We start from the raw sequence: 27,124 nt of genomic DNA, 5'->3' as shown, positions 1-27,124 counted from the left end.
TTCTATATCTATTATATAACTCCTCTCCACTTTTGCCTCGTCTTAATTCTGTTTTATATATTTAATCTTGCTTTAAAGAAAAATATGTTTATATCTTTTGTCCATTTCTCCATTTACATCTGTCTCATTTCCAATATAAAAAAGAATAATTTCCCCTGGAATCACTAATTACAGTATGATGCCTTTCTATCATTCCCCTAAATTAAAATTTAAAATAACACCTAAATCCAATCAGATTCTGCTTAGTACATTCTACTATTTCAGAAACCAATACTACAATAATAAATCCATAACAAGTCAACACATTAATCCATTAAACTCTATATTTAAACTAATATTTTAAACATTCCCTTTAGTATTTTATTAAAACTTAAAATCATTCATTATTAAACATTTTAAAGTTATACCTTAATATTTTAGTCTTTTATTAGATCTTAAAAAGTTCTGATTATCTACTTATAATACAAATACCACTATTACAATACTCATGTGTACTTTGCAGAATCCCCCTTTTTTTTAAGAAAATAAAACCCATACATTACCCATTATCCCTAAAAAATTTTTTCTTTTCTCCATCTTGTTTTATACCTTTGTAACTTTTCTCCCCCTTTTCCCTTTCCTTCTTAGCCCGCCTAAACTTTTTACCCCCTCCTCTCCAAACCTCTGCCTTCTTGGTTTCCCCTTTCTGTTGCATTCCTCTTTCCTTTTGCTTTCTAGCATTCTGTTGTTTTTGCATCTTCTTTTTCTCTTTCATATTTTTTTTTATTTCTTAAGTCCTTCCTTTTCGCTCCTCTCTTTCTCCTTTCTTTCTTAGTCACACCATTTAGTTCATTAAAAATGGCTTCTTCTTCCTCGGCTTCTTCCAGCTGTTGTTTAATTTGCTGACACATGACAAGCGCCATATCTAGGAAACAAAGGGCTTCTCCCATAACATCTTGGCCTTCTTTCCTTATTTTTAAATATTGTTTTTTTAGTTCATCAAGAGATAGAGTCATTTTAAACTGTTTCTTCTTCTTTTTCTGTATCCTCTTATTATTAAGCCAATCAGTTATTCCAAACTTAAAACAGTTCCCAAAAGTCCCAAAATCCCGCAATCATCAAACAGTCCAGGCAGAGTACAAACTTCTTCTTTTTACAATTTCTCCTCTAGGGGTGAAGTCAAATTAGGGAAAGAAAAAACATCCAGTCTGTGCTTTAAATCTTTTTTAGAATTAATTTCTATTCTCTTTATCTTCAAGGCATCTCCTCCAGCAAAGTGTTAGAGTATTTTTTTTTCCAAGCCTCTCCCTTCCCACTTATAACAAAGGAGTTTAGGTTTTACCTTCTATTAAAAGGCAGGTTTCCCTTGTCCATTTGTTAATTCCATAAGGGAGGGAGAGTAACTTTCCCTTTTCATCACTTTTCTTCGCCGCTGAAAACATCAATCGGGAACTTTGTAGCATCCAGAAAAAAGCCAATCCTTTCCCAGGTGTTGAATATGTCCTTAAGGTCCCAGTTCGACCAAGAAAAATCTTTTGTTTTAAAACTCCTTCTTCTTCCTCCTGCACATTCTTTATCCAGTTGCTGGCTTCTTTATGGCGGCCATTAAGACCGCCGCTCCACCATCTTGAGAGAAGGGGGTTATTGCCGGCTGGGGAGGGGGTTTGCGATACCTCTCTACCCCTGTCCTGATCCCCCCTTTCTTCAGCTGCCCCAACAGGGCAGCCTTAGCCTCCAAATCCGTCAGGATCGGAGGCACCAAGGCGGCTAGCACAGCAGGGATCATGGAGAAAAGTGAATCCCTGCTGTCACTGAAGCCGACAAACCGGAAATCTCAGAAAGTCCAATTGCTTTTTGAAAAGGCACTTTTGGGACAACCATGACCTGGATAACTGAGAATCTCCATAGAAATAGTGTTATTAGTATTACTAGTAGTAATATTATAACATTACTAATTAGTGCCTCGGAAATATTACTTTTAAAAATTAATAGCTTATCTATAACTTGGAATTATACAATACATTGTACTACCTAAGAAATTTATTTATGCATACCCTAGCCATTAGCATAGCAATAGCATTTAGCCTTATATACTACTTTACAATGCTTTACAGCCCTCCTTACAGAGTCAGCATATTGCTCTCAAAAATCTGGACCCTCATTTTACCAACCTTGGATGGATTGAAGGCTTAGTCAACCTTGAGCCTGGTGAGATTGCCAAACTGCCAAATTGCAGGCAGATGGCAGAATTAGCCTGCAGTACTGCATTCTAACCACTGTGCCACCACCACCCATTAGTATATTTCAGTATAGGGAAATACAAAGTAAATCCAAACTATATGGTGCAATCCCTACTCTGTCCTCTGTAGTATAAATGGAGTTTATCAGCCACATTAATAAACAATGTTATTCCTTCTTGCAGGGTGACCTCCAGAGAACAAATATCCAATTGGATTTTGGGGATGGTACTGCTGTATCCTATGCTAATTTCAGTCCTGTAGAAGATGGTATCCGACATGTTTATAAGAGCACTGGAATCTTCCATGTGACAGCTTATGCAGAAAATAACTTGGGTTCTGATTTGGCAGCACTTTTCCTGCATGTGGTTTGTAAGTAGATGGACTCTGAAAAATCTCTTGGTTTGATTAAATGCAGAGTTCATAGCTCTGGAAGACTTGCCTCTTAAATCCAATTTCTGTAATCTGATTACCTTACTATTTTAGGTCATTCACCTTTATATTTTTAAACATTGTAAAAGTTCAAATATTTCCTATTAATAGGGTTTTTACTCAGGCCTACCAGTATAAACATTAATAGATTCTACTCTCAATAGGAGAATTACAGGAATATGGTTGACTTTCATACTGTTTTTTCCAATTACTCCCACATTTTGCTCAAATTCAAATAACATATATAGTGTAAAGGAGTAAATTGCAAATATAAATCATATTTAATAAAAAGTTTAAAATATTAGAATAATTTTATAAATTTATAAGAATAAAAGAATAGTAGAATATCATAAGAATAGTTTAAGGATATTTTTGTCAGAATTATCAAATTGAACATCAGTTTTAGGCATTTTTTCCATATTCAAGAGAAACATAGGTTTGGTAGTGTGCTTTCAAAATTGCCATTCTTTTGTACTTTAGAAGAAAACATGGGTAATTATTTGCCTGAAATGGAAAACATTCATATTTCAATGGCAGAATTCTTTCTTTGGTACAAAAACAATAACCAATATTTTGTCATATGAAAAAATAAATGTATGCAAATTCAGCTATTGGACTGGGTCATCTTGCGACTTTATGTAGTACATGTACTTTTTAGCTTCACATTGTTACATTTTGTACTTTTTATAATAGACTTGTACTCTTTTTGTACATTGATTAGAATTCTTTTAGTTTGATAAATACAGAAGTGGGTGTTAGTTTGGCATAATTGTGGAATTTGGTGCCCTGAATATGTCATAATGTTCTTTTTAGATTTGTAAACATACAGAGTTAAAGTGAAGTGCAGTACTTCAGTAAATCATGCTGGTCTGTTAACCTTGGAAACAATGTTGAAGGAGACTGTTATTCTATATTATACACTGCCTGTATAATAAGTCTTATTGAACTCAGTGAGTCTTTCAGGCATGCAATAGCTTGCCCTTCTTAGGGACTGGTAAGTATTGTAATATGATTGGGATATTTGAAGTTAGTGAACCATACATAATTACTACAATAATATTCAATAACCTGTTGCACTATGCATGAAATAATAGAATATGGCAAAGATAGGACAAGACAGGACAGGACAGGACAGCACAGCACAGCACAAACGTACTTTATGTATAATCAAGATCCTTGGAGGAGGTTGGCTAAAAAGAGGCAAGATAGCTTTATTTGTAAGAGAGCTAATAGAGCTAATGACTTTATCAGTGGATTCAGTGTTAACCTTTTTAGTTAAATTGCATTTAATTTTGCATTTAATATAATTTAATTATCATTACTTAATATAATTATCATTACACCAGTTTCTTGGGAAGGACTTGATAGATGGACAAAATTGCCAAATCAAGTTTAAATGTCTGGATGACTGTGTGTCCAATCATAATATACTACATTTATATTCTGCATGACTGCCAGCAATTCTGAGTTCTTTATGAATTATTAAAAACATTTCAGATAAGAAAAGAAGATAAAGCAAAAAAGAAATAAAAGTAATAGAGAAGTTATGCTTCCACGGTCCAAATAGATCAGTTGATCAATTGATGGAATCTGACATACACCAATTCTACTAATTTGGAAAATACAGTATATTGACTCCTGCTTCTTTGTGGAGTGACCTGATAGCAGTGTTCCCATATCTAAGGGGCTGCCACAAAGAAGAGGAGGTGTGTCAAGCTATGCTCCAAAACAGCTGAAGGTAGGACAAGAAGCAATGGATGGAAACTAATCAAGAACCTAAAACTAAATTTCCTGACAGAACAATTAATCAGTGGTTCAACTTTGCTTCAGATGTTGTGGGTACTCCAACACTGGAGGTTTTAAAGAAGAGCTTGTTCAACCATTTGTCTGAAATATGTTTGAGCAGGGGATTGGACTAGAAAAGAACTCAAAAGTCCTTTCCAACTCTGTTATAGATCAGATTAGCCATGTTGATATTCTGGGAGATAGGCAGTCCCTCGGGTAACTAGATTCTATGTCATATAGGACATACAGTATAGTAACAACCCAAGCCTTGAATTGAACTCCGAAGAAAATTGGCAACCAATGTAGCTTATAAAGCAGAGGTGTTACATGGTCATATGGAAGCATGCTTGTCACTGCCATGCCACTGCTTTCTAGACTAGATGGTCTTCCAAAGATTTTTTTAATCTGCAGTTTATTTTCTCTGCTTATAGAAGCAGTGTTTATCAACAAATTGAACCTTAATGAATCTAATTAATCTCATAATCCCTATAAAATTATGATTCATATTTTTATAGGAATTCTCAGCAAAACAATTTTTATCATTCGGGTCAGTTTCTAATCAGGTTCATGATCTTTATCATGCATGCTTAGAAGCAGAAAGAATTGTGTTCTGAAAGAACAAAGAGCAAGATAAGTTAAGAGCAAGCCAACAAACAATAAAATGTGAGTCTACTTCTTTCTGTTGCCTGTTTTCCATCCAGACCTAATCTCATTTGTTTAACCTCTGAGCTCTTCACCAAGACAGCAATTAATACCCAATAACTGTTGATGTATTAAAGTCTTATCCTGAAGAAACAACCTATTATATACCTATTATTGGGTAATTTGTTTTGCAAGATTTTATAGGGAGATTTATAAACTGTGATGCTCTTGTACTGATTTTCATTTTTCTTTTTGATGATATTTTCTTTTTTAGAATGTGAAACCTATTGCTAGCATATATGATTCTGTTATAATCTTTTTAAGAAACAGTACACATTTATCTTTTTTTTTTAAGAAACAGAATGCAGTTATCTTCACAGAAACAGCAGCCCTCACAATCCTTAAATTGTGTTCTGCCCTTTCTTCAACTTTTTAGTATTCTCTGATGTCTATGGTGCCCTTGAAAACATTCTGTTTGCTTGTCACATTCAGAGGTCAAAGTTGAATGTTATTCTTATTCTTGTGCATGCAAATATATGGATATGACACTTGTGCACATATTTATTACACTGGCAGGAGATAATTTCCACTAATTATTTCTTACTTTCATACTATAGTTTTCTTTTCCATATCTATGTGTGTCTTATTGATCATTTCCTCCTCCTTCCTGCTTTCTCCCTTATCTCTTCTTTTTTCAAGAATAATTAAAAATTCCTCCTAAATGCAAAACCTTCCTTATATTTGAACTGACTGGACAATAGCTATGATAAATAATTGCAAGGTCTCACCTGCTTACAATTAAAGCCTTTAATCTAACTGGAGGCACTGGAGCAAATTGCTTACCAATAAGATGCATTTTTCTCTGCCAATATATATATATATTATTTTAAGAATATTTGGGTTGGAATTTATTCCAGATTTCCAGGAGAAAAGGGTTGCATTCCATCACAATATCTGAATTATTTTCTCCAACAAGATAATTTTATGACAATGTAAATTAATTTAGATGCTCTGATATAGTGCCCCCCAAATCCCCAGCTCAAACTTGTTCTAGAGGGATACCATGGTTGATAATATTGAAAGACACTGATATAAAAAAGTGCTACTAGGTCTATTAATCCCATTCAGATTATAGACAATATGGATATAAACATATGCAAATATTTACCTATATACATACATCAATATAAATATATGCATGTATGTACCATTACCTACTCAGGTATTCCTCAACATATATCTGTGCATTGGTTTTTATCTTTTGAATGATCTTATCACTTACCATATTAAATAAAGTTTACTATTACTTTCATCATTTCTCTTGCTTATTAGCATTGTTTTGAAGTATAGTTCTGTTTTCAGAGTTATTAATGATTCTGTCCATTTTGGTTTTGGCATCTGCAAAGGTGACAAGCATTACTGTGTCTTTTTATCTTAATCTTTGCCAAAATACACTTCTCAAAAAAATAAAGGGAACACTTAAACAACACAATGTAACTCCAAGTCAATCACGCTTCTGTGAAATCAAACTGTCCACTTAAGTAGCAACACTGATTGACAATCAATTTCACATGCTGTTGTGCAAATGGAATAGACAACAGGTGGAAAGCATAGGCAGGTAGCAAGACATCCCCAATAAAGGAGTGGTTCTGCAGGTGGTGACCACAGACCACTTCTCAGTTCCTATGCTTTCTGGCTGATGGTTCGGTCAGTTTTGAATGGTGGCGGTGCTTTCACTCTAGTGGTAGCATGAGACGGAGTCTACAGCCCACACAAGTGGCTCAGGTAGTGCAGCTCATCCAGGATGGCACATCAATGCAAGCTGTGGCAAAAAGGTTTGCTGTGTCTGTCAGCGTAGTGTCCAGAGCATGGAGGCACTACCAGGAGATAGGCCAGTACATCAGGAGATGTGGAGGAGGCTGTACGAGGGCAACAACCCAGCACCAGGACCACTACCTCCACCTTTGTGCAAGGAGGGACAGGAGGAGCACTGCCAGAGCCCTGCAAAATGACCTCCAGCGGGCCACAAATGTGCATGTGGCTGCTCAAACAGTCAGAAACAGACTCCATGAGGGTGGTATGAGGCCCCAACATCCACAGGTGGGAGTTGTGCTTACAGCCCAACACGGTGCAGGACATTTGGCATTTGCCATAGAATACCAAGATTGGCAAATTCACCACTGGTGCCCTGTGCTCTTCACAGATGAAAGCAGGTTCACACTGAGCACATGTGACAGACGTGACAGGGTCTGGAGATGCCATGGAGAACATTCTGCTGCCTGCAGCATCCTCCAGCATGACCGGTTTGGCAGTGGGTCAGTAAAGGTGTGGGGTGGCATTTTTTTAGGTGTCGCACAGCCCTCTGTGTGCTCACCAGAGGTAGCCTGACTGCCATTGGCTACCGAGATGAGATCCTCAGATCCCTTGTGAGACCATATGCTGGTGCAGTTGGCCCTGGGTTCCTCCTAATGCACGACAATGCTAGACCTCATGTGGCTGGAGTGTGCCAACAGTTCCTGCAAGACGAAGGCATTGATGCTATGGACTGGCCCACCCATTCCCCAGACCTGAATCCAATTGAGCACATCTGGGACATCATGTCTTGCTCCATCCACCAACGCCACATTGTACCACAGACTGCCCAGGAGTTGGGGATGCTTTAGTCCAGGTGTGGGAGGACATCCCTCAGGAGACTATCCACCACCTCATCAGGAGCATGCCCAGGCATTGTAGGGAGGTCATACAGGCACATGGAGGCCACACACACTACTGAGCCTCATTTTGACTTGTTTTAAGGACATTACATCAAAGTTGGATCAGCCTGTAGTGTTTTTTTCCACTTTGATTTTGAGTGTAACTCTAAATCCAGACCTCCATGGGTTGCTAAATTTGATTTCCACTGATAATTTTTTTGTGATTTTGTTGTCAGCACACTCAACTATGTAATGAACAAAGTATTTAATAAGAATATTTCATTCATTCAGATCTAGGATGTCTTATTTTTGTGTTCCCTTTACTTTTTTGAGCAGTGTATAATGAAGAGGGCCCTAAAATGAATTATGTTGCACCCAACTTCCTCTTTTCAATTTGATAAAGAGCCACTAAGGAATAATAAAACTCAGATTATGACCTAGTTGTGTAGTTATTTAATTGAGAAACCATACAATCCAACTCACTGTTACCTATTTTGTTAAGAAAAATATCATGGGATATTTTCATTTCAGTTTTGTTGAAATGATGAAATATGCCACTTAATATGTCCCAATAATTCATGAAAGGAAATTAGCAGATCAAATTTGGTAAAATATATTCCAGAAAAATCTATGCTGACTTTATCTTTACCACTTTACCACCTATCTGTTTTTTTAAAGCCCCTAAAACACTGTTTATGAAATGTTCTACAATATATCAGGATGATCCATCTGTGTTTTTCTGGATCTTCTTTCTTTCTCTTATCTTTTTGAAGTTATCCAACCCTGTAGTTATCTGGGACTTCACCTGTTTTTCCAGGGTTAATTTGTATTTCAGCCATTTTCCAAAAACTTGGGGATTATTATTATTATTATTATTTGTATCTGAGGTAGTTATTGCTAGTGGGTTTTTCAAACTTCAGGCTAATTTATAGTTGTTTACATTGATCACAGTTTGGTACAATCACAATGCAATAACATTTATTGAAATAGCCTTCCTCAGCTTGCTTTCCTTCACATGTGACATTTTGTTATTTTTTATAGTTAGCACTGTTTCTTGTTTTATAATTATTTAAACAGACAGAAGTGCCAAGTAGAAAAAGGGGCTGTTTCTTGCTTCTTTTGTTTAATTTTATTTTTCTTTTAACCTCCTTAAGATATGAATAAAAACAAGTCTGATATATATTATTCTTCTTCTACAGGTCCAGTGGAACGTGTCCACCTGAGTGTCCCTTTTGTGGCCATTAGAAATAAGGAAGTCAATCTCACAGCTGTAGTTTGGCCAAATCAGTCAGGCACCTTCACTTACTTCTGGTGGTTTGGCAACAATAGCAAGGTTTGTTCCATTTTTAGAAATATATTTATTTTCTTTGACAGGATTAACTATTGATTAATCTTGATTCTGAAAAGAGAATGCCACCTGGAACTTCAATAAAGCAGTATAATCTTCTATTACTGTCAAAACAGCTTCTTCATTTTTCAAACTTTATTTCTTTCCTTTTTTCCCCTTTTTATCCAATCTCATGTGGCTGTTTGCTTGCAATGTGCAGTTGTCTGTTACTGGAACATTATGTATAGAAGCTATTATTACTACTAGAATTCAAAATTATACCCATTGTATATATGGATAATTCTGGGTTTCTGCTCAGCATTTAAAAATGGCTAGTTATCAACTAAACAGTGTTTCTAACAAGAGGGCTAGCTTGTGCACAGAATTTTAGAATATGACACATATTTTAAAGCCATTGGGAATCAAATCACTTTTGGTCTCTGTGAATTCAAGCTAAACAACTCTGAACAACTCTGTACTTGTGTGCCCATGCTGCGTGTTCCTGTCTTTGGACACATGTCAGAGGTCTACATGAATGCTCAATGACGATTAATATGGTACTTACATGTACAATTATCAGCTAGTGTATTTCTGAACCTAAATTTGAAAAAAATAATGGAGTTTTTGATGATTGCTGAATCTGATACTCTTTGTAGATGATAAATGTATACTTCAGTAAGATTATTCAACAAATCTAAGGTTTTTTTAAGGCTTATTTTAGGCACATGAATATACAGTTGTTTCAAACTGCGCACTGAAGTTCTTTGAAAACCTAATAGGGGTTCTGAAATGTATACTAGATACAAGCTCCTGTAAAATATTATTTGCCACCAGTGGTGGGATTCAATTTTTTTTACTACTGGCTCTATGGGAGTAGCATGGTGGGCGTGGCAGAAGAAGGATACTGTAAAATCTCCAGTCAGAGGTAGTATTTGCCAGTTGTTGGAACTACTCAAAATTTCTGCTGCCAGTTCTCCAGAACTGGTCAGAACCTGCTGAATACCACCTCTGTTTGCCACCCACTGATCTTCCCATCCAATGATATATATATTTTAAATTCAGACCCTTGCCTGAAAATACACTTCAGTCCAAGAATACTTCCTGAAATCCACTAAAATATGAAAGAGTCTATAGTACATGTTCAGGAAATTGATGGACAAGAAGGCAAGGAGTTGTTTGGTAGACTAAAACTGGAAAATTTAAAGAATCATGGCAGTAATACCTAGTAATAAATACTATTGGATCATCTTCACAGCAATCCAGCTCACCAATTTTTCTGGATCAATATTATCTGCAGTGACTGGCAACAATTCCTAGGAAATGAGAGAAGTATTTCCAGCTATGCCTGTAGATATTAGGTATTACATCTATGAACAGAAAAATGTATGTTGTCTAATTAAGTAAAGACTCTTTTTAAATAATACCATAAAACTTGGAGAATGTTAATTGTCTGGTTTTCCTATAGGACACTAATTGTTTAGAAAGTTATAGCCATTGCAATATTTAAAAGAACTACTCTTCCAGAATCATATTCTAAAATATCCTTTAAAAATTTCAAGCACCTGAGAGCTGAAAAATATTTCCAGTACTATTTTTAGTTATTTAGTTTGTTTTATTGAAGTTTCAAAAGGAAATGTAAAAACAAATGGATTTGTTATTTTCTGTTTACACATTTTCAGTTTCTGAATTAATAATAGTCAATCATTTATACATTTACATCATTCATGCATAACTTCAATTCAAATGCAAGGTTGGGCTTCCAGAAGAAGCAATATAGGATGAATATATGGCCAGTCCCATTTTATTATTTTTATCAGATCTCCAGGGACTTTTTCTATCAAAGTGTCTTTCTGTCTATCTGTTACTTTGGAAACCATCTTATATTGTGAAAATTATATGTCTGCTGCCTTGTTGTCTTTGATTTGGCACCATCATTGTCTTCAGGTTGCAGAAATAAATCTTGTTGAATAAACATTCTCCTTTTTTGATCTTAGGAAGGATTTCACATATTTCATCCTTCATACACGTTCATTTCCATAAATTCATGGCATGCAGTTAGATATTGTAATTATACATTGGCATTCTGGTTGTCTCAAATATACTTTTCCCCCCATAGACATTTAATGGCTGTTTTTTTCTCAGACATTGTCACCCTATTTACACATTAAGTAATTTTACTCACACCAGCATCCATTTTTGTCACATGGGAGCAATTTTGTACATGTATATTTAACCTTCAAGTGACAATGTTGGCTCAGAGTGTGCTGTTACTTGCTTTTTTAAAGTGTTTTCAGAGTCTTTTCAATTTTGGTCCCTAAAATTTGATACCCTAAGCCAGTGCCCCCTGGACCTCAGCCTAAATCCAGCTCTGTATCTGAAATTTTCTTCAATTGACATAGGAGTTTTCACGTTATTTTAAACATAAATTTGTATGGAAAATTGGTGTATAAGTTTATCAGGCAAAGGTAAACAGAAGGTCAAACCTAATAGATTTTTTTTAGCTCCAAATGGATATTTCTTTAGCATAGCATTTGGGAAACAAAGTTTGTATCTTCAATTTAAATTTTATTTATGCATCACAAATAAACATCAAATTGTGAGTCCAAAATATCACCAAAATAGGGGACAGTGTAAAGCTGGAAGAATATTTGGTTTTGCAAAATTATAATAATCATAGGATAATAGAACTAAAAACTAAATAGGGCTGTCACATAGCCAGCCTGTTTCATAATTTCCCACTGATAAAAATCCATTTATTCACCACATGGATTAAAACAACTGCAGATGAACTGCTATTCTCCCTGGGCTTTTGTGCTTTGTTGACTCTTCAGGGGTCCACTAGTTGTTATCACTCTCTGACTTCTATTTATGCACTCTCTACAAGCAAATTACTTTAGGGACTGTTGTCTCAAGTACCAGGAGCTCATGAGATTTGGAGAAGGATCTCAAAGTTCTTTATATGAACTTCAATAATCTGCAGAAAAATACAATAGTATAAAGAAGGAATCCATTTTATGTAAATATCCTTGTTTTAAATAAAATGCAAAACAGCTTCTGCACATTGTATGAGCACATTGGAAATTCTAATTGCAGGCCTGGAGATCTTTGTCTGCACACAGATTGCAAACCAGTAATACAATTAACCAAATACAAATCACTTTGTAATTTCTTTGTATTATAAAAAAAATCATGCTGATTTTTGTAAATCGTGTAAATAATTGGAAAAGTGCTAGAAACCAATGGTAAACTAAGAATAATCCATCATATAGCACAAAAGATCCACACACCGTCCATGTGATGGAGACTGAATAGTTGTAAAAGCATTTAGGACAAAAACTTGGACTAATTCTTCATTATCTTACCACTTTCTAACTGAAGACACTGCATTGCTCAACCTTCTTTGGATTAATGCAGTTCAGTCAGTTTCTGATTCAACTAAAGCCATGAAGTGACTGGTGTAAATGATATTTTAGTCTCTATTTAACTTAATTGAACTATACTATATTAAGAGTATCTATGTAATTATACAGTACAATTTCAAACAATGATTTTATTTACTCATTAATTTATTTAAACAGGGTTATTGTACTGAAGTGGTAGTCCACTATTTTAGCAATATACCAAAATGCTAATTTGCTTGGAATAGTATCACCTCAGTTTAATAAACGAATCTGGATATCTAATAGACTTTGAACAAATGAACCTTGATTTAATTTAGAGCTAGTTTCCAGACCTCAGTGCTGGAATTCAATTGAAGGAACTACCAGAATGTTAAATTTCTATGGTGAAGGTGAAATCAGCCATGATAATGGAACATCTACCAAGAAGGTAGATTTTTCAAAAGAAAACTGGATTTTTTTTATGGCATGACAAATAATATTATAGCACAACACAGAGCCAGGCAAGTTCTATCTCAGGAATTCTGAGGATATAAGGAAAGAAACGTGAGAGAAACAATATTCATCCCTTTAATATATACACTATATTTATAATCAAGAAGAATTGTTGATGATGAACAATTTTTTTGGGGGGGGGGAATATGCAAGACCTGCCCCTATCAATGAACCTCCATGGGGATTCCACAAATGGGTTTCACTCTGTCAGGAATCCTTCTTCAAACAGGAGTAGAAAACTTACAATATAGTGAAATTAAATGGAAAAGACATGTAAAGATTGCAATGGGCCACAATTGCAGTTGTACAAATACTCTTATGGAAATCTCACAGTTCACAGAATCCTTCAGACTTGTGCTATGAAGAATAATTGGTAATCACCCTGCAATTGTACAAACATTACTGCTGGTGAACAATTGCTGTATTTTTTTCCCAAGGGGAAGATCTCATATTGCCTTGACAATGGGTTTACTTGGAATGAAAGAAAAAAGATGGAACATCTCTTTTGCTGGTTCATTCTAAAAGATTGAATCCTGGCCAGATTAGCTTTCTATAGATGCCAATTTCTGTAGAAATGGATTCAGCTATCAATCACTACTGATTTGTTCTATTATAAAAGCAATGTGATGCAGAAGATTGCCTAAGCTATCTTAAATACTGGTCTCATCTGTACTGCTTCCCCCTCAAAAATACAGATTTAATGATATACTCATACTCACATTTGCACTCGTGATTTTTGTCTTGCAATTCTGAAATTAGCAATAGCTAATGAAATGACTATGATTAAATTAATGAATTGTTGCTAACTGTATGTCACTTTTACAGCCGTTCATCACCTTGGATAGCAGCATCTCTTATATCTTTACCAGTGAAGGACTGAATACTATCACAGTGCAGGTCTCAGCTGGCAACATCCTTATCCAGGACACCAGAAACATTGCTGTGCATGGTGAGTTGACAAAAGAAAATTGAAGAGGTTTACATACCTGCTTTCCTCAAATCTAAGCTTTGAAATGTAAGACCTGGCAAAGAGGTCTAAACTATATTTTCAAGGTACAATTAAAATATATTTGGTAATAACTGTTTAAGGAAAGGGATATGAGAAAGAAGGAAATATGTAGCACTAAGATTCACTACTACATCTTTCAGAAATACTTCAAAACAAATTATTTTAATGATTGGATAGTATAATATCACCATAAATCATAGTCATAGCCATGCATCTATTCTGCTTTATTGGGGGAAAAACAGATTTTGCCTAAATTAGCTTTTGGCTTCCTGAATATAATACCAATTCATCTTTTAAGTTATACAGTAGAAGGAATATTAGAAGCAGAGGGAATGACATATGTTTGTCTTAATCATGACATCTTTTATTTCTGGATTTGTTGGAAATAAAGTCTTAAACTTCAAAATTGAATTATGATGTGAATTATTTCTTCAAGATGTATTTCAGTTATTGAAGCACATTCTGTAAATCAGAGGCATTTGCAGGGAAGGTAGATGACCAAAGCAGCCACTGTATGCAAGTTATGTCCCTTTTATATGTATGTTGAGGTATCTGGAATATGAAGGAAAGCAGTAGAATTTGTATCACAACAATGTAGTACTATTTTTGTGATTTGAGCAGTAATACTACCCTCTACATATATTTCTGAATCTATCATATGTGAAGCATTATATGGAGCACATGGGTGTTTTTGAATGGAGGTGCAATCATAACATATCATCAAAAAAAAGGGACACTGATCCATTTGATGGCTTTTGGAAATAAAACTTTTAAAAATTCACCACATTTAGAATGTGGCAACCTCAAATTACTTGATAATGTTCAGGGCATAAATCAAGTTAGGCATATATATAAGGAGTTAATAGTATGGAAAAACTGCATGTAAAAAATATTTTCCATTCCAATAGAAACCCCGGATCAAATGGTCATGCTGTACTGTTTTATAAAAGATTTGCTTTTGAAGACTGGAATATATAAGCTGAGCTGGAACTGTGTTTAGTACGAGTGCACATCATATATTCATATACATGAACATACAAACACACACACATTTGTACAAATATACACCTACATAAAAAGTATATGTATGCATATACATACAGATAATACATACTCTGCATTTAAAGATCATTTTTCATCAGCTTGATAGATTTTTAAAAGTTTCTTTGGAAAGAAAAAATATATAAAACTTATATGAGTGGAGAACAGTGTTGTGATACTTATCTTAATCACAAGGTTGCTGATGAATGGAGATGAGTGCTTTGTATTTCATTGTCCATTTTTCAGCTGTCTGTGATCTTAAAGTTTCAATAAATTCCAAAAGAAGACATTCTGCAGACAGTCCTTGGATTTTTATTTTTTTTTAGATTCAGAAGTTAGGAAGATTGCAAGTGATGGAGAGACTTATAGAAAATAATAGTAGCAGTAGCACAGCATTTTCTATATTTCTCAACAATAAAGAAAGCTCAGAGATGCAACCCAAGTAAATTATAAAGAACCTTATATAGGAGGTATAGAAACTGAGTACTCCTTTGTTGGGGAAGAATGCTTTCAGGAAATTGTGTATCAGTGGGAAAGCTATGAAAACCAGTTTGGCACAATGGTTAAAGCACCAGGCTAGAAACCAGAGGACCATGAATTCTACTCCCAACCTAGGCATGAAGCCAACTTGGTGACCTTGGGCCAATTATGCATGCACATGTACATGTGCATACATACACACAAAGGAGGTTTTTACATTATGTTCCTGATATCAAGTAAACAATTGGACTTGAAGTGATATATGCCACTTTACAGAAAATATTTTCATGACTAACTGTAAAGTTTGGCATAAGGATTCTTTTCACAATTCTAATTCTTAATAAATGTGTCAATTTACTTTTTAGTGAATTGGATATTGTTGGCATGGAAATAGCTAAAAATACCACATTTTCCCAAACACAAGCCCTAGACTGATTTTTTTGGGGTGGGACTAATATAAGCTCTACCTAGAAAATAAAATCTGGAGATAAGCATGGTTTGCCAACCCTTTGGTGCAGTGCAGATACCTGTAAGTCCAAGCACAGAGGCAGCGGCAGAGGCAGGGGAAGGGAGACAGGGGATTTAGACATGCTGTATGGCTGCCTGGCTCACAGGAAGCTTGCGGGAGGCTTGTGCGGTGCCACTGATGGCAGGTGAAGGCACAGGGGAGGGGGAGGAAGGCAATCCCCATGTCCTACGTGGGTGCCTGCCCAGTGCAGCTGTGGGCAAGCCAAGAGACAGTGGGATGGAGTGGTGGCATGTAGGGACTGCCTGCCTCCCCTCTGGCATCTGCTTCCACCTGGCTCCGCCATGCACTTTTTGCCCAGACGAAGGCAAAGTTTTATCTGTTCACAAATGGGATGCTGTCTCATTTCTCCAACTGGGCAAAACGTATTTGGTTGTCTATAGTTTGCTTGGCAACAGAGTGTTTTGCCTGGCAGCATCACTTGGCTTCTTGCTCTGGTGCCGTGCTGGTGCAAGAAGTGAGCCAGTGGCCAGGTAGGCTCTTGCTGCAAATGGCTGCCAGTGCTATTGTCACCAGGCAGTTGTTGGGGTGTGGAGTCATGGGGCCCTGAGATAAGCTGGTGTGCACATTAGGTAGCTCCACCACCTGCATCTCATGACAGTGGCACTCAAAAAAGTTAAGATAACCCCCAAAATAAGCCTCAGTGCTTATTTCAGGGCCCAAAAGAAAATAAGACCTAGTCTTATTTTCAGGGAAACATGTATTTCTCTGCATGTGTACGATCCTGAATAAAAAGGAGAAAGCCTAATATGATCAGACATTTTGACATTGACATTTTCATTTCTTCAATGAGGCATAATTCATTTCTATATGTATTGTTACTGTTAAGTTTGAGCAATGAGAGGCTGAACCAGAGCATGAGTGCAACAGTACTTTATTTTACAAATAAAGGGCTGACCGTGCTTGCCAAGCCTGGAACTGGCTCGCAGCAATCAGCAGCCAGTTGGACCCCGCAGCCTGCTTTTATAGCTGGCTGCTGGGGAGAACTGACCAATGGGAATGGGGGAATAACGCCCACACAAAGTGAGTGGACCTGAGTGAGAACTCCTTGAGTCCTCAGGACATAACACCCCTTCCCCCCAGATGCGAACACGCATAGTCCTTGAGGTAGATGGGGGGTTTGTGTTGGCGCCCGGAGCGGCGCAACTCGGGAACATTGTCTGACTGTTCGGTATCAGTCGGTGACGGTTGAGCTGGCATAGTGTCGCCAACACTCTCTCTGGACTGGGCATCCTCGGAAACCACCGGGTTGGTTTCTGGAGTCAAACTCTCGTGGGTTGGATCCGGTTGATCAACTCTCTGGGCGCTGTTGTCCGAGTTTGAGCTGACCGGGCGACCGCTGGCGCAGACTGGTCACTGGGTGCGGTGTGGCTGTGTGGCGGATGGGACGGTTCCCCTTCGACTGGAGACTCTGGATTCTTGTTTGCGAGGTTGCTGAGGCGCCTTCTGAGTTGGTCTATGTGTCTCCTCCAGATGCGACCATCCTCCAGCCTGACTCTATATGATCTCGGCCCGGTGGCGGCGATGACCTCGCCCGGAATCCAAAGTGGGTCCCCAGCGAAATTCCTTGCGAATATCGGCTCCTGTAACATAAAATGTCTAACCCCGAAGTGGAAGCGAGGGGAGAGTCAGGGCAGTATTGTGGGTGCAGTCTATCTAATACAGTCCTCAGGCGCTGGCCCATCAGAAGTTCCGCTGGGGACTTATTGGTGACTGCACAGGGGTTGAGTGCTGGCTCATCAGGAACCGTGAGAGTTTGTGGTGCCAGTCATCTCTGCCAAACCTAGCGAGGGCCTCTTTGGTGGTCCTGACGGCCCTTTCAGCCAACCCATTACTCGCAGGGTGAAATGGGGCTGTGAAAATGTGGCGAATGCCTAGGTTGGCTGCAAAACGGCTGAATTCTACTGATGCGAACTGTGGGCCATTATCGGAGACCAAGGAGTCGGGTAGTCCATGGGTAACGAACAGGCGCATTAACACGTTGGTGATTGCTAGTGTGGTGGTCGTGGATAGCTGCGCCACGTCTATCCACTTGGAATAAGCGTCCACGACCACTAGGAACATCTTTCCATGCACGGGGCCGGCCAGATCGATATGGATTCTAGACCAAGGGGCGCTGGCGCTCTCCCATCTGGTAGGGGTGGCGATGGGGGGAGCAGGACGGGATTCCTGGCAAATGCTGCAGGAACTTACCCAATTGACAATGTCCTCGTCTAGACCCGGCCACCACACATAGATGCGTGCCAACGCCTTCATTCTCACAATGCCGGGGTGTCCCTCGTGCAACGCCTCCAGGACTTGGGTACGCAGCGAGGTCGGAATGATCACTCGAGTGCCCCACAGTAGACAACCCTGCAAACTGGACAGCTCCTGCATGCGAGTCTTAAAGGGTGCGAATTTGTTATCAACATTGCCTCCCGGCCACCCCCTCCTCACCCAGTCGAGCACCTGGGCGGCGTTTGGTCTGCCTTGGTTTTGGCGGCGATGTCAAGGGCGGTGATGGGCAGGTCCAACTGGGTGATTTCAAAAATGGCATTGACAGGAGCTGGGTCTTCAGCCGGAGCGGGTAAGGGGCAGCGACTGAGTGCGTCAGCGTGGGATAGAGTTTTGCCCAGGCGGTGGATAGGTTTGTATGAGTAGGCCGCTAGGAAAAGCATCCACCTTGTCATCCGAGGGGAGAGGACTTGAGGTGTCTGTTTGTCGCCGGCCAATAGGCCCAGGAGGGGCTTATGGTCGGTGACCAGTTCAAGAAGTGGCCAAAAAGGAATTCGTGAAACTTTTTCACGGCTGCAACAGCTGCTAGGGCTTCCTTGTCTATTTGGCTGTAATTTCGCTCCGTGGCCGAGAGCGTCCTGGAGAAAAGGCGATGGGGGCCTCGGCGCCATTGGCGAGTCGGTGACTAAGGACCGCCCCAATTCCAAAGGGGATGCGTCTGCTGCCAGTACTAAAGGAAGGTTGGGGTCGAATTGGATGAGCACTGCCTCTGGCGTAAGTAGTGATTTGACGGCGTTAAACGCCTGGTCTTCTTTGTGCCCCCAGTGCCACGGTGACTTTTTGTCTAGTAATCTGTGTAGGGGTTCGGCTACTGAGGCTTTATGGGGCAAAAGGATGCATAAAAGTTTAGGAGTCCCAAGAAAGCTTGTAGCTCCGTTTTGGAGGTCGGTGTGGGAGCTTCGTGGATCGCCCTGACCTTGGACTCCAGGGGTGAATGCCAGAGGCGTCAATTTTATAACCCAGAAAGTCCACCTGTCTAGTGGCAATGGCGCATTTTTCTTTTTTTAACTTGAGGCCATGCTGTCTGAACCTCTCTAACACTGCTCGCACTCTCTGGAAGAGTTGGGGTCTGTCCCTGGCCGAGACCAAGATGTCGTCGAAGTAGGGTACTACACCAGGGAGGCCCTGTAAAATCCGCTCCATGAGGGATTGAAAAATACCCGGGGCAACACTTACGCCAAATTGGAGATGCTTGCATCGGAAGGCACCCTGTGAGTGACGATGGTCTGAAGTTCCGCTGTTTGGTTATCAACAGGGAACTGTTGATATGCTTGAGACATGTCCAATTTAGCAAAAATACTGCCCGGTTCGAATGTGTGCAATAAGTGCTGAATGACGGGCACGGGGTAGGCGCTAACTTGTAAATATTTATTGATTGTTGTCTTGTAGTCCGAGCAAATTCTCAGGCTACCATCTTTTTTGAGGGGTGTGACAATGGGCGTCTCCCACTTGGCGAAATCTGTTGGCTCAATGACCCCTTGTTTTAGTAGTTTATCCAATTCAGCGTCTAGTTTTGGTCGAATAGCAAATGGAACTCTCCGTGGTTTTAATCTGATTGGGACTGCCTGGGGGTCAACGGTGAACGAGATGGGGGTTCCATTATAACACCCCAGCTCCTCGCTGAACACATCTGCGTAGTCAGCGAATAAGGAGTCAGTGTCTGAGGTTGAGACAGCATGGACTCCTGTTAACCCTAGGCTGAGGTGGGGAAACCAATCGAGCCCCAATAAGGTGGGTAGATTGCCGTTAACTACCACTAGAGGTAGGTGGCCTTTAAAAGCTCTAAAACTGACAAAGAACTTGCCTCTGCCGATCACGGGAATGGCCTTCCCCTGGTAGTCCTTCAGACCGAACTGGCATCTCTGAAGCTGGGTAGTAGATAGGCTGGGGTGGAGTCTCTTGAGGGTGTTCCACGAGATTATTGAGAGCGCTGACCCTGTGTCAACCTCCATGTGGCACGGTTTACCTTCTAGGGAAACGGAGAGAGAAATTTTACTAACAGAGTGGCAAGTACGCCTGGCAAGGCGGTGCGTGCGACAGTTTAATACTTGCCTCTGTGGTCCCGAGTGCGAGGACGGGGTCTTTGTGCAGCGCTTTGGGGGCTTGGCAGACTCTTGCAATGTGCCCCTCTTATGGCAGTTGTTGCAAATGGCTCCTTTAAACTTGCAGGTGGCCCTTTGATGTGATCCCCCACAGGCTAGGCACAGGGTGATGTGCTTGGGTGGACCGGTGTATTCTTGTTTGGCCCCTACCTGCGACCGTCTGTCATTGGTGAGGCGATGGACATCGTTCTCATCGTTGTAGGCTTCCTCCGCTTCCACCTCTTCGGAATGGACTGGGAACGCTGCTAGCTTGGCGCTTGGGCCCTGAATTTCGGTGGCTGAGGTTGTTGCTAGCTCGGCTGCTAGGGCCTCCTCTACGCTTGCGCGAGGTTGAGGTCTTTTAGCTAGCAGTCGCCTCTGTAGGTTGAGATCCTTGACCCCACAAACCAATTGATCGAGGAGCATGTCCTCCAGGTATGTTCCAAACCCGCAGTGCAGGGCTGCTGTTCTGAGGCCGGCCATATATTGGTTGATGGTCTCCTTACTTGATTGCTTCCTCATTCGGAACGTGAACCTCCTGGCGATTTGTGAAGGCCTGGGAGCGTAGTGGTTTGTGAGGATCTCAAGCAACTCGGACCACGGAACGTTTTTTAATTCTCTCGGCGCCACGAGTGCTGCAGCGGTATCGTAAACGGTGGCTCCGCAGTAGATTAGGAAATAGGATTTTTCCGATGCTCTCCGCATCCGACAGGCCGACCGCATCGATGTAATGATTGAAACGGTTCTTATACGATTCCCACTTCTCTTCGTCTGGTTTAAACGCCGGGAATACTGGATTGGAACCCATGGTGCTGGAACGGCTGGGCTACCTGCGGGAGAAATCTCTCTGGGACTACGAACGCTCGTGAGTTACTAGTGATATCAGCTCTGGAGAGGTTTTTTGCTACCCTCTCTTTCTCTCTCTCTGGGTTACCATGTTGGCTGCTAGCCGTTGGAGGTGTCTTGATTCGCGCCAAAAAAGTGGGCGTTAGTGACTCTCTACAGCGCTGTGCTGTGATTCCTACTGGCTCGAAATTCAAATGACACCCGTTTGAATTTCGCGCCAATGCAGAGCGGCTGCGGCTCGCAGCGCTTCACTTTCCCGTAGCGAGGCTAACAAGCGGCTACAGACGCTTCTAACTATTTGACTCAGACCGCTTTCTCTGGCTGCGGATCTGCGTTTGCTCTTTTTGATCGCTCGTTTCGTTAGCTGACCGCTCTCTCTGGCTGCGGATCAGCGTTTCCTTGTTGCCAGCCGATCGCTCTCTCTGGGCTGTAGATCGGTGGCTATTGACTCAGCGGTTGCAAGGTGCTTCTGGTAGCCATCCCATCCTCGTCGCCAGTGTTAAGTTTGAGCAATGAGAGGCTGAACCAGAGCATGAGTGCAACAGTACTTTATTTTACAAATAAAGGGCTGACCGTGCTTGCCAAGCCTGGAACTGGCTCGCAGCAATCAGCAGCCAGTTGGACCCCGCAGCCTGCTTTTATAGCTGGCTGCTGGGGAGAACTGACCAATGGGAATGGGGGAATAACGCCCACACAAAGTGAGTGGACCTGAGTGAGAACTCCTTGAGTCCTCAGGACATAACAGTTACTTTTTGCGCACATTGCTAAATATAGAGGGAATTTAAGGGGCATGCACTCCCTTATAGGCTAAGTATTTTTGGATCACATCTCTGAGAGAAATTAAACTTCATTTCTATTTCATGAACATTAACATTACTTATTTAAATATAATTAAAATGATTTATTCCCCAGCTATTTATTAAATAGCTTTCTTTGGTTGTCCTGTTAAAACATACAATTTGGTGATAAGTCTTTGGGGCCTGTACTCAAAGTTTGGAATACTTGGAGGTCTTAGTCTTGGATTTTGCTTATCTGAACTGTCATTAGTATCAGATCAGGCCACAGAATCTCTACTTCTAAAGCCCTAATTAGGTTAACATAAAAATATAAAAATATATAAACATATAAAAACATCTTCAAAAATAGAATGAAGTATTTGAGAAAAATAGGAGATAATGAGAAGAACTATCAGTAAAGATGAAGAATAAAGCAAACAAATAAGCAAGAAGCTTACTAAAAGCCAAATAAACCTTTTGTCCAGAGAAATGGTCCATTTTTGAGACATAAAACTTGTCTCCCACTTAAATTAGCCTTGCTCTACTGCAAATATTTAATTTGGGAGTGATTTCTTCATGTCTCGGGAACTGCTGTACCCTGATTTGTCTGTCATTACCTTAATCTGATTTGTTCTGCATTATGTAGTCATGGCAGCACATAAACCTAACAAACAGGTTATCTCTTTGCTTTTGGAAAACAGATTACTAGTACTAAGGATGTGCTCAGTGGACCACAAAGCATGTCAAATACAATAGAAGAAAACACTAGTTATGAAACTGCTGCTCAACTTATTCTTGGTCCTGTTTTATTGCTGAACAATATTGATGAAATAAAAACAGTTTAGAATGCTAGGCAAGAGACAAATGTCACACAAAGGATTTATACCATTCTTCGATTAACTTCCTGCTTTTTATTTCAACCTTTCTTTTAGTTTCTTAGCAAAATTATTTTTTAAAAAAATCTCCTGTCAACTTATGCCTCTTATTTAAGTTTTACACCCTCGCCCCCTTTTCCCCCTCTCTTTTTCAATTGACTCCTCTCAGAATCCTCCTGGGATACAGGGTGCCATCCTATGTTCAAGGTATCCCAAAGATATTCTTCCCATACCAGTGCCTCACAAAACAGTCTGAAGCCATTTTACGTTGTATTCACATATGCTGTCATTACAATGCAGAAAACCCACAAGGATAATCGTGATCCAGTCTGCGCTCATTTACCAATGGAATTGTTTGGAGAGAGCAAAAAATATCACCTGAGCATTATAGGATACTATACAATAAATGTCAGCTAAACAACTTACTACTACCTTAGTTTTGATAATGAGATGGTAGCATGCTGACAATTTAAACAACAATTTAGACAATTGCCTCACAACAATGGTCTCTGAATCTTTGCCTGTAGTTGTGACAATTGGATTGGATGATCAGAAATAAATTCTAGCTCACACATAGAAGACATAAGTTGTAGAAACAGTGGGGGAGGGAAGAGCAATAATGGCCTCACCCCATAAATTGGGACCTGAAATGAGGTAAGAGCCTATCCATAGAAAAAATGAACCATCAATCACTTTTGTAAAATTGCATCAAGGAAATGAAACAGGAACAGAGCTGGAAACAAGGGAACCCAACTCCAAAGCAAACAATATTGTAAAATTAGTCAAATCCCGAGGTGAAGTCCAAGTGATGTTTAAAAAGCATTAATGAGAAAGTGTCTGTATTTACTTATGAATATTATTCATCACTACTTTTTTGTATGGAAGGTGATTAAAATTCTTTTGTATGAAAAGTTGTGAGTTTATGTACACATGATTTTTATACTGAATAGAATCTTCTCTATATATGGAGAACATACAGAAACACATAGTTTACTGGAAAGTTAAAGGGAGATCAGAAACATTTTTATTAAATATATAATAATTTAATGTGGAAGCTTTACATAGTAGAAACAACTTTTGGCATCTGAGAAGAATGTCAATTTTCACTTGAACAAAAATGATTTTGAGAATTGTGCAGTATATGCACAGCACTCATATTTACAAATGCACACACACACACACACACACACACACACACACACGTATACACAACACCCACACACAAATAAACATACAAGATATTTTATATGCTTTACATTACTGAGAATATATGTTTCTATAGATTTCTTTTAGCTATATGTAGAACTTTGTTGTATGACTTTATAATGAATGCATTTTAACCATTCGAATGTAATCAGCCTTAATAGTTTGTACTGAAATTTTAGTGTGTCACTCTTTCTTTGCAGAATATTTTCAGTCTCAGTTATTATCATTTTCACCCAATTTGGATTATCACAATCCTGATATCCCAGAGTGGAGAGAAGACATTGGCCGAGTCATCAAAGCAGCTTTAGTGCATGTGAGTACCTAGGGAAATCTACCAAATAATAATAAGCATACTTTTCTTAAAGTTTGAACAGTTTTAGAAGCCCAATTCAGGAAAGGAGATTATAATTTTCAATTACATACCATAACTTTGATAAAGCTAGGCTTATCATTCTGATACACACATGCAGTTACCTAGATAAATATTATATAAAACTTTTCAGCACCCAACAAACCCAGATTTGTTTTTTTAAAGATGTTTGTTTTGTTCTGTTTTTAAATTGTTTTCTTAGTACTAAAATGTTTTACAGTTATTGAAGTATTATCTGTGCAATCTTTGATGATAAGAAGATGCAATCATTTTGTATATAAAATGTTAGGAGGGATTAATTATAATATACAATTTTTCCATTGAATCCCTAATTGCTGAGTCTGTGCATGTATGTTTGTTATTCAAGATGGATATATTATCTGTCTTCATGATCAATACAGCTTAATTGACTCACACAATGATGCTATCTTTAAGTTCATTTTTATAATTATGTTCTATGTCTTCCACCTTAGCAAATAGTATAGAAATACTGCAATACACAGTGTCTGTTTTTAATTCATCAGATATAAATTCATTCATTTTTTAAAAGTATGAACTTTTTCATTATTTTTGCCATTATTATGCAGGCTTTTAATAAACAAATAAATGCACCTAATCTTCCACATGGTTTTTCAATTTACTCTGTTTCTTCTGCTTAAAAGATATACAATGAAATCCTGATTAACAAGTTTAGTGTTGCAAAAAAAAAAAGACAAAGAAAAGCATTCTCTGGCTTTTCCCAGTAGAAAATAGAGGAGCTTTGAAAATTACTTTTTTTCTTGCTATATTACAAAAGAATATGAAAAAGCGTTTCTTTTTGTAAACTTGCTTCTGTTGTTTTAAAAACATCTGCTTTCAGTGTACTGATCAAATCTTTCCACAACCATAAGATCAGCCATAAGCACTCCATAAGGCAGTAAACTTTTTTTTTTCACCTCAGCTTTGGCAGGGTAAATAGTTGAAAATATGTGAGGATAAGTCTCCAGGAAAGAGATATCCGTGTGGAAATTATCAATATCCCAAAATTTTCCTAAACCAAGACTATTTCTCTTTACCCTTCTTTGATTTCTGGGTTCCCTCCAGTTTATGTCTTCATATCAATATTGAGACTTATTTTATCTACAGCCAGGCTATACATTTCATATTCTTTTTCTTAGCCCAGTGTATTGTGGTAACTGAAATCTAGCTTGCTTAGAAATCCTCTCTTAGGCTACTATGAACATGTTGCTCTCTATTCTTTCTTCATATTCTTTCAAAATATAAGAAGCTGTTTACAGAGCTAGTCAGGACAGATATGTTAGTGGTTGACTTCTGTGGCTGATATTAAAGCTCTCATTGTGAAGCAGACAGCTCAAGCTTGATTTTTAAATGTTTTCAGCATTGTTTCAAATAGTATACTGTGCGTCTTGCTTTTATTCAGGGTATTCTTCACATCCACTTGATACTTCTTTTTAAAGCAAATTACAAAATGATTGACAGCCATATTAAAATACAAAACAGAATGAAATATAATTCCCATGTACAATGTAAATCTATACTAGAAAATTCCTTTTCTCCTAAGAATTAGATAATCAAAATAATAAGAGACAAATTATGAATTCTGTTTATTAAAGAGAACTTATCATATTTCCTTTTAAGAGAATACTGATTTTTTTGCAGTCAATAAACACTTTTGTGAAAAATTGTAGTCTCCGTTTTAATAGTTAAATGTAGCCGAAGCCATGCATTTTGATGTATTTTTTTAAAAAAAGCAGAAGGATTTTGCATGAGTAACATTAGGGTTCTCTTTAATGAGTTTCAGATCATTCTATCTTTAGAATAAATTTTATTGTGTGTTAGAGAGAAAAGGGAGGAGGAAAGGAGGGAGGAAGAGAGAAGCAGAGAAAGGCACACACATAGACAGACAACATGGCATCAAGGGTTGAAATGTAACAATGGAATGTATATCTCTTTCAATACGGTATAGATTAGTCCTGATTAGGATGGGTATATATAATAGAGGTAGATGATACAGAGATAGATAGATAGATAGATAGATAGATAGATAGATAGATAGATAGATAGATAGACAGACAGACAGACAGACAGACAGACATGATAGATAGTCGCAAAAATATAGAGTATGGTCTTCCAAAATTGTTATTCTCTCCTACCATTTTTTATACTTGGAAAGAGCTTTAGGGAATTGCAGTTTGCAAACTACCATGAGCAGAGAAAGATGCTAATACTGTTGAAATTCCTAATTTTAGCTTCAAAAAAAAGTATTTTGTGTGACTGAGATAGTTTTATCAAGTCCAAAACTGGAAAGAAGAGATACATTATTGAGGCACACTACTGAGATTTCTATGGGGCCATTGCATGTTCACTAATGTTATTTGGCCTAAAAATGGATCTAGAATATTCACTAATTCAGAATATTTTATAGGACCTGTCAGATATAAAGTTATTGATTCAATTTATTCAAAATAAGATAAAAGAATAGTATTCATTACACATTTACGTGTAGATGTAGTCAAATAGTATTTTATTGCCATTAATGTATTCTATTGTTTTGAAGATGTATGTTATATATAGAACTATTACATTAAATGTTTTCTTTCATAAATTGTTGAATGAAATGAAAACAACTCTATTGGTACTATAAAAAGGGAT

At 38.4% G+C, this 27,124-nt stretch overlaps 1 protein-coding gene across 1 annotated transcript in view; it reads left to right on the top strand.

Annotated features, from left to right (window-relative positions):
- SORCS3 (sortilin related VPS10 domain containing receptor 3) overlaps nucleotides 1–27,124 on the top strand; it is a 535,825-nt gene that overhangs the window by 483,796 nt on the left and 24,905 nt on the right. Inside the window, exons 19-22 of the mRNA XM_087932777.1 lie at nucleotides 2,402–2,588; nucleotides 8,968–9,101; nucleotides 13,814–13,937; nucleotides 24,303–24,415. Of these exons, the coding sequence (XP_087788903.1) occupies nucleotides 2,402–2,588; nucleotides 8,968–9,101; nucleotides 13,814–13,937; nucleotides 24,303–24,415 (558 nt within the window). The remainder of the gene's footprint in view (nucleotides 1–2,401; nucleotides 2,589–8,967; nucleotides 9,102–13,813; nucleotides 13,938–24,302; nucleotides 24,416–27,124) is intronic.

This window comes from Pseudonaja textilis, chromosome 4, assembly GCF_049901715.1.
Source record: "Pseudonaja textilis isolate UNSWEBS1 chromosome 4, rPseTex1.2, whole genome shotgun sequence".
Lineage (NCBI taxonomy): Eukaryota > Metazoa > Chordata > Lepidosauria > Squamata > Elapidae > Pseudonaja > Pseudonaja textilis.
This window is presented reverse-complemented; position numbering and strand designations above follow the sequence as displayed.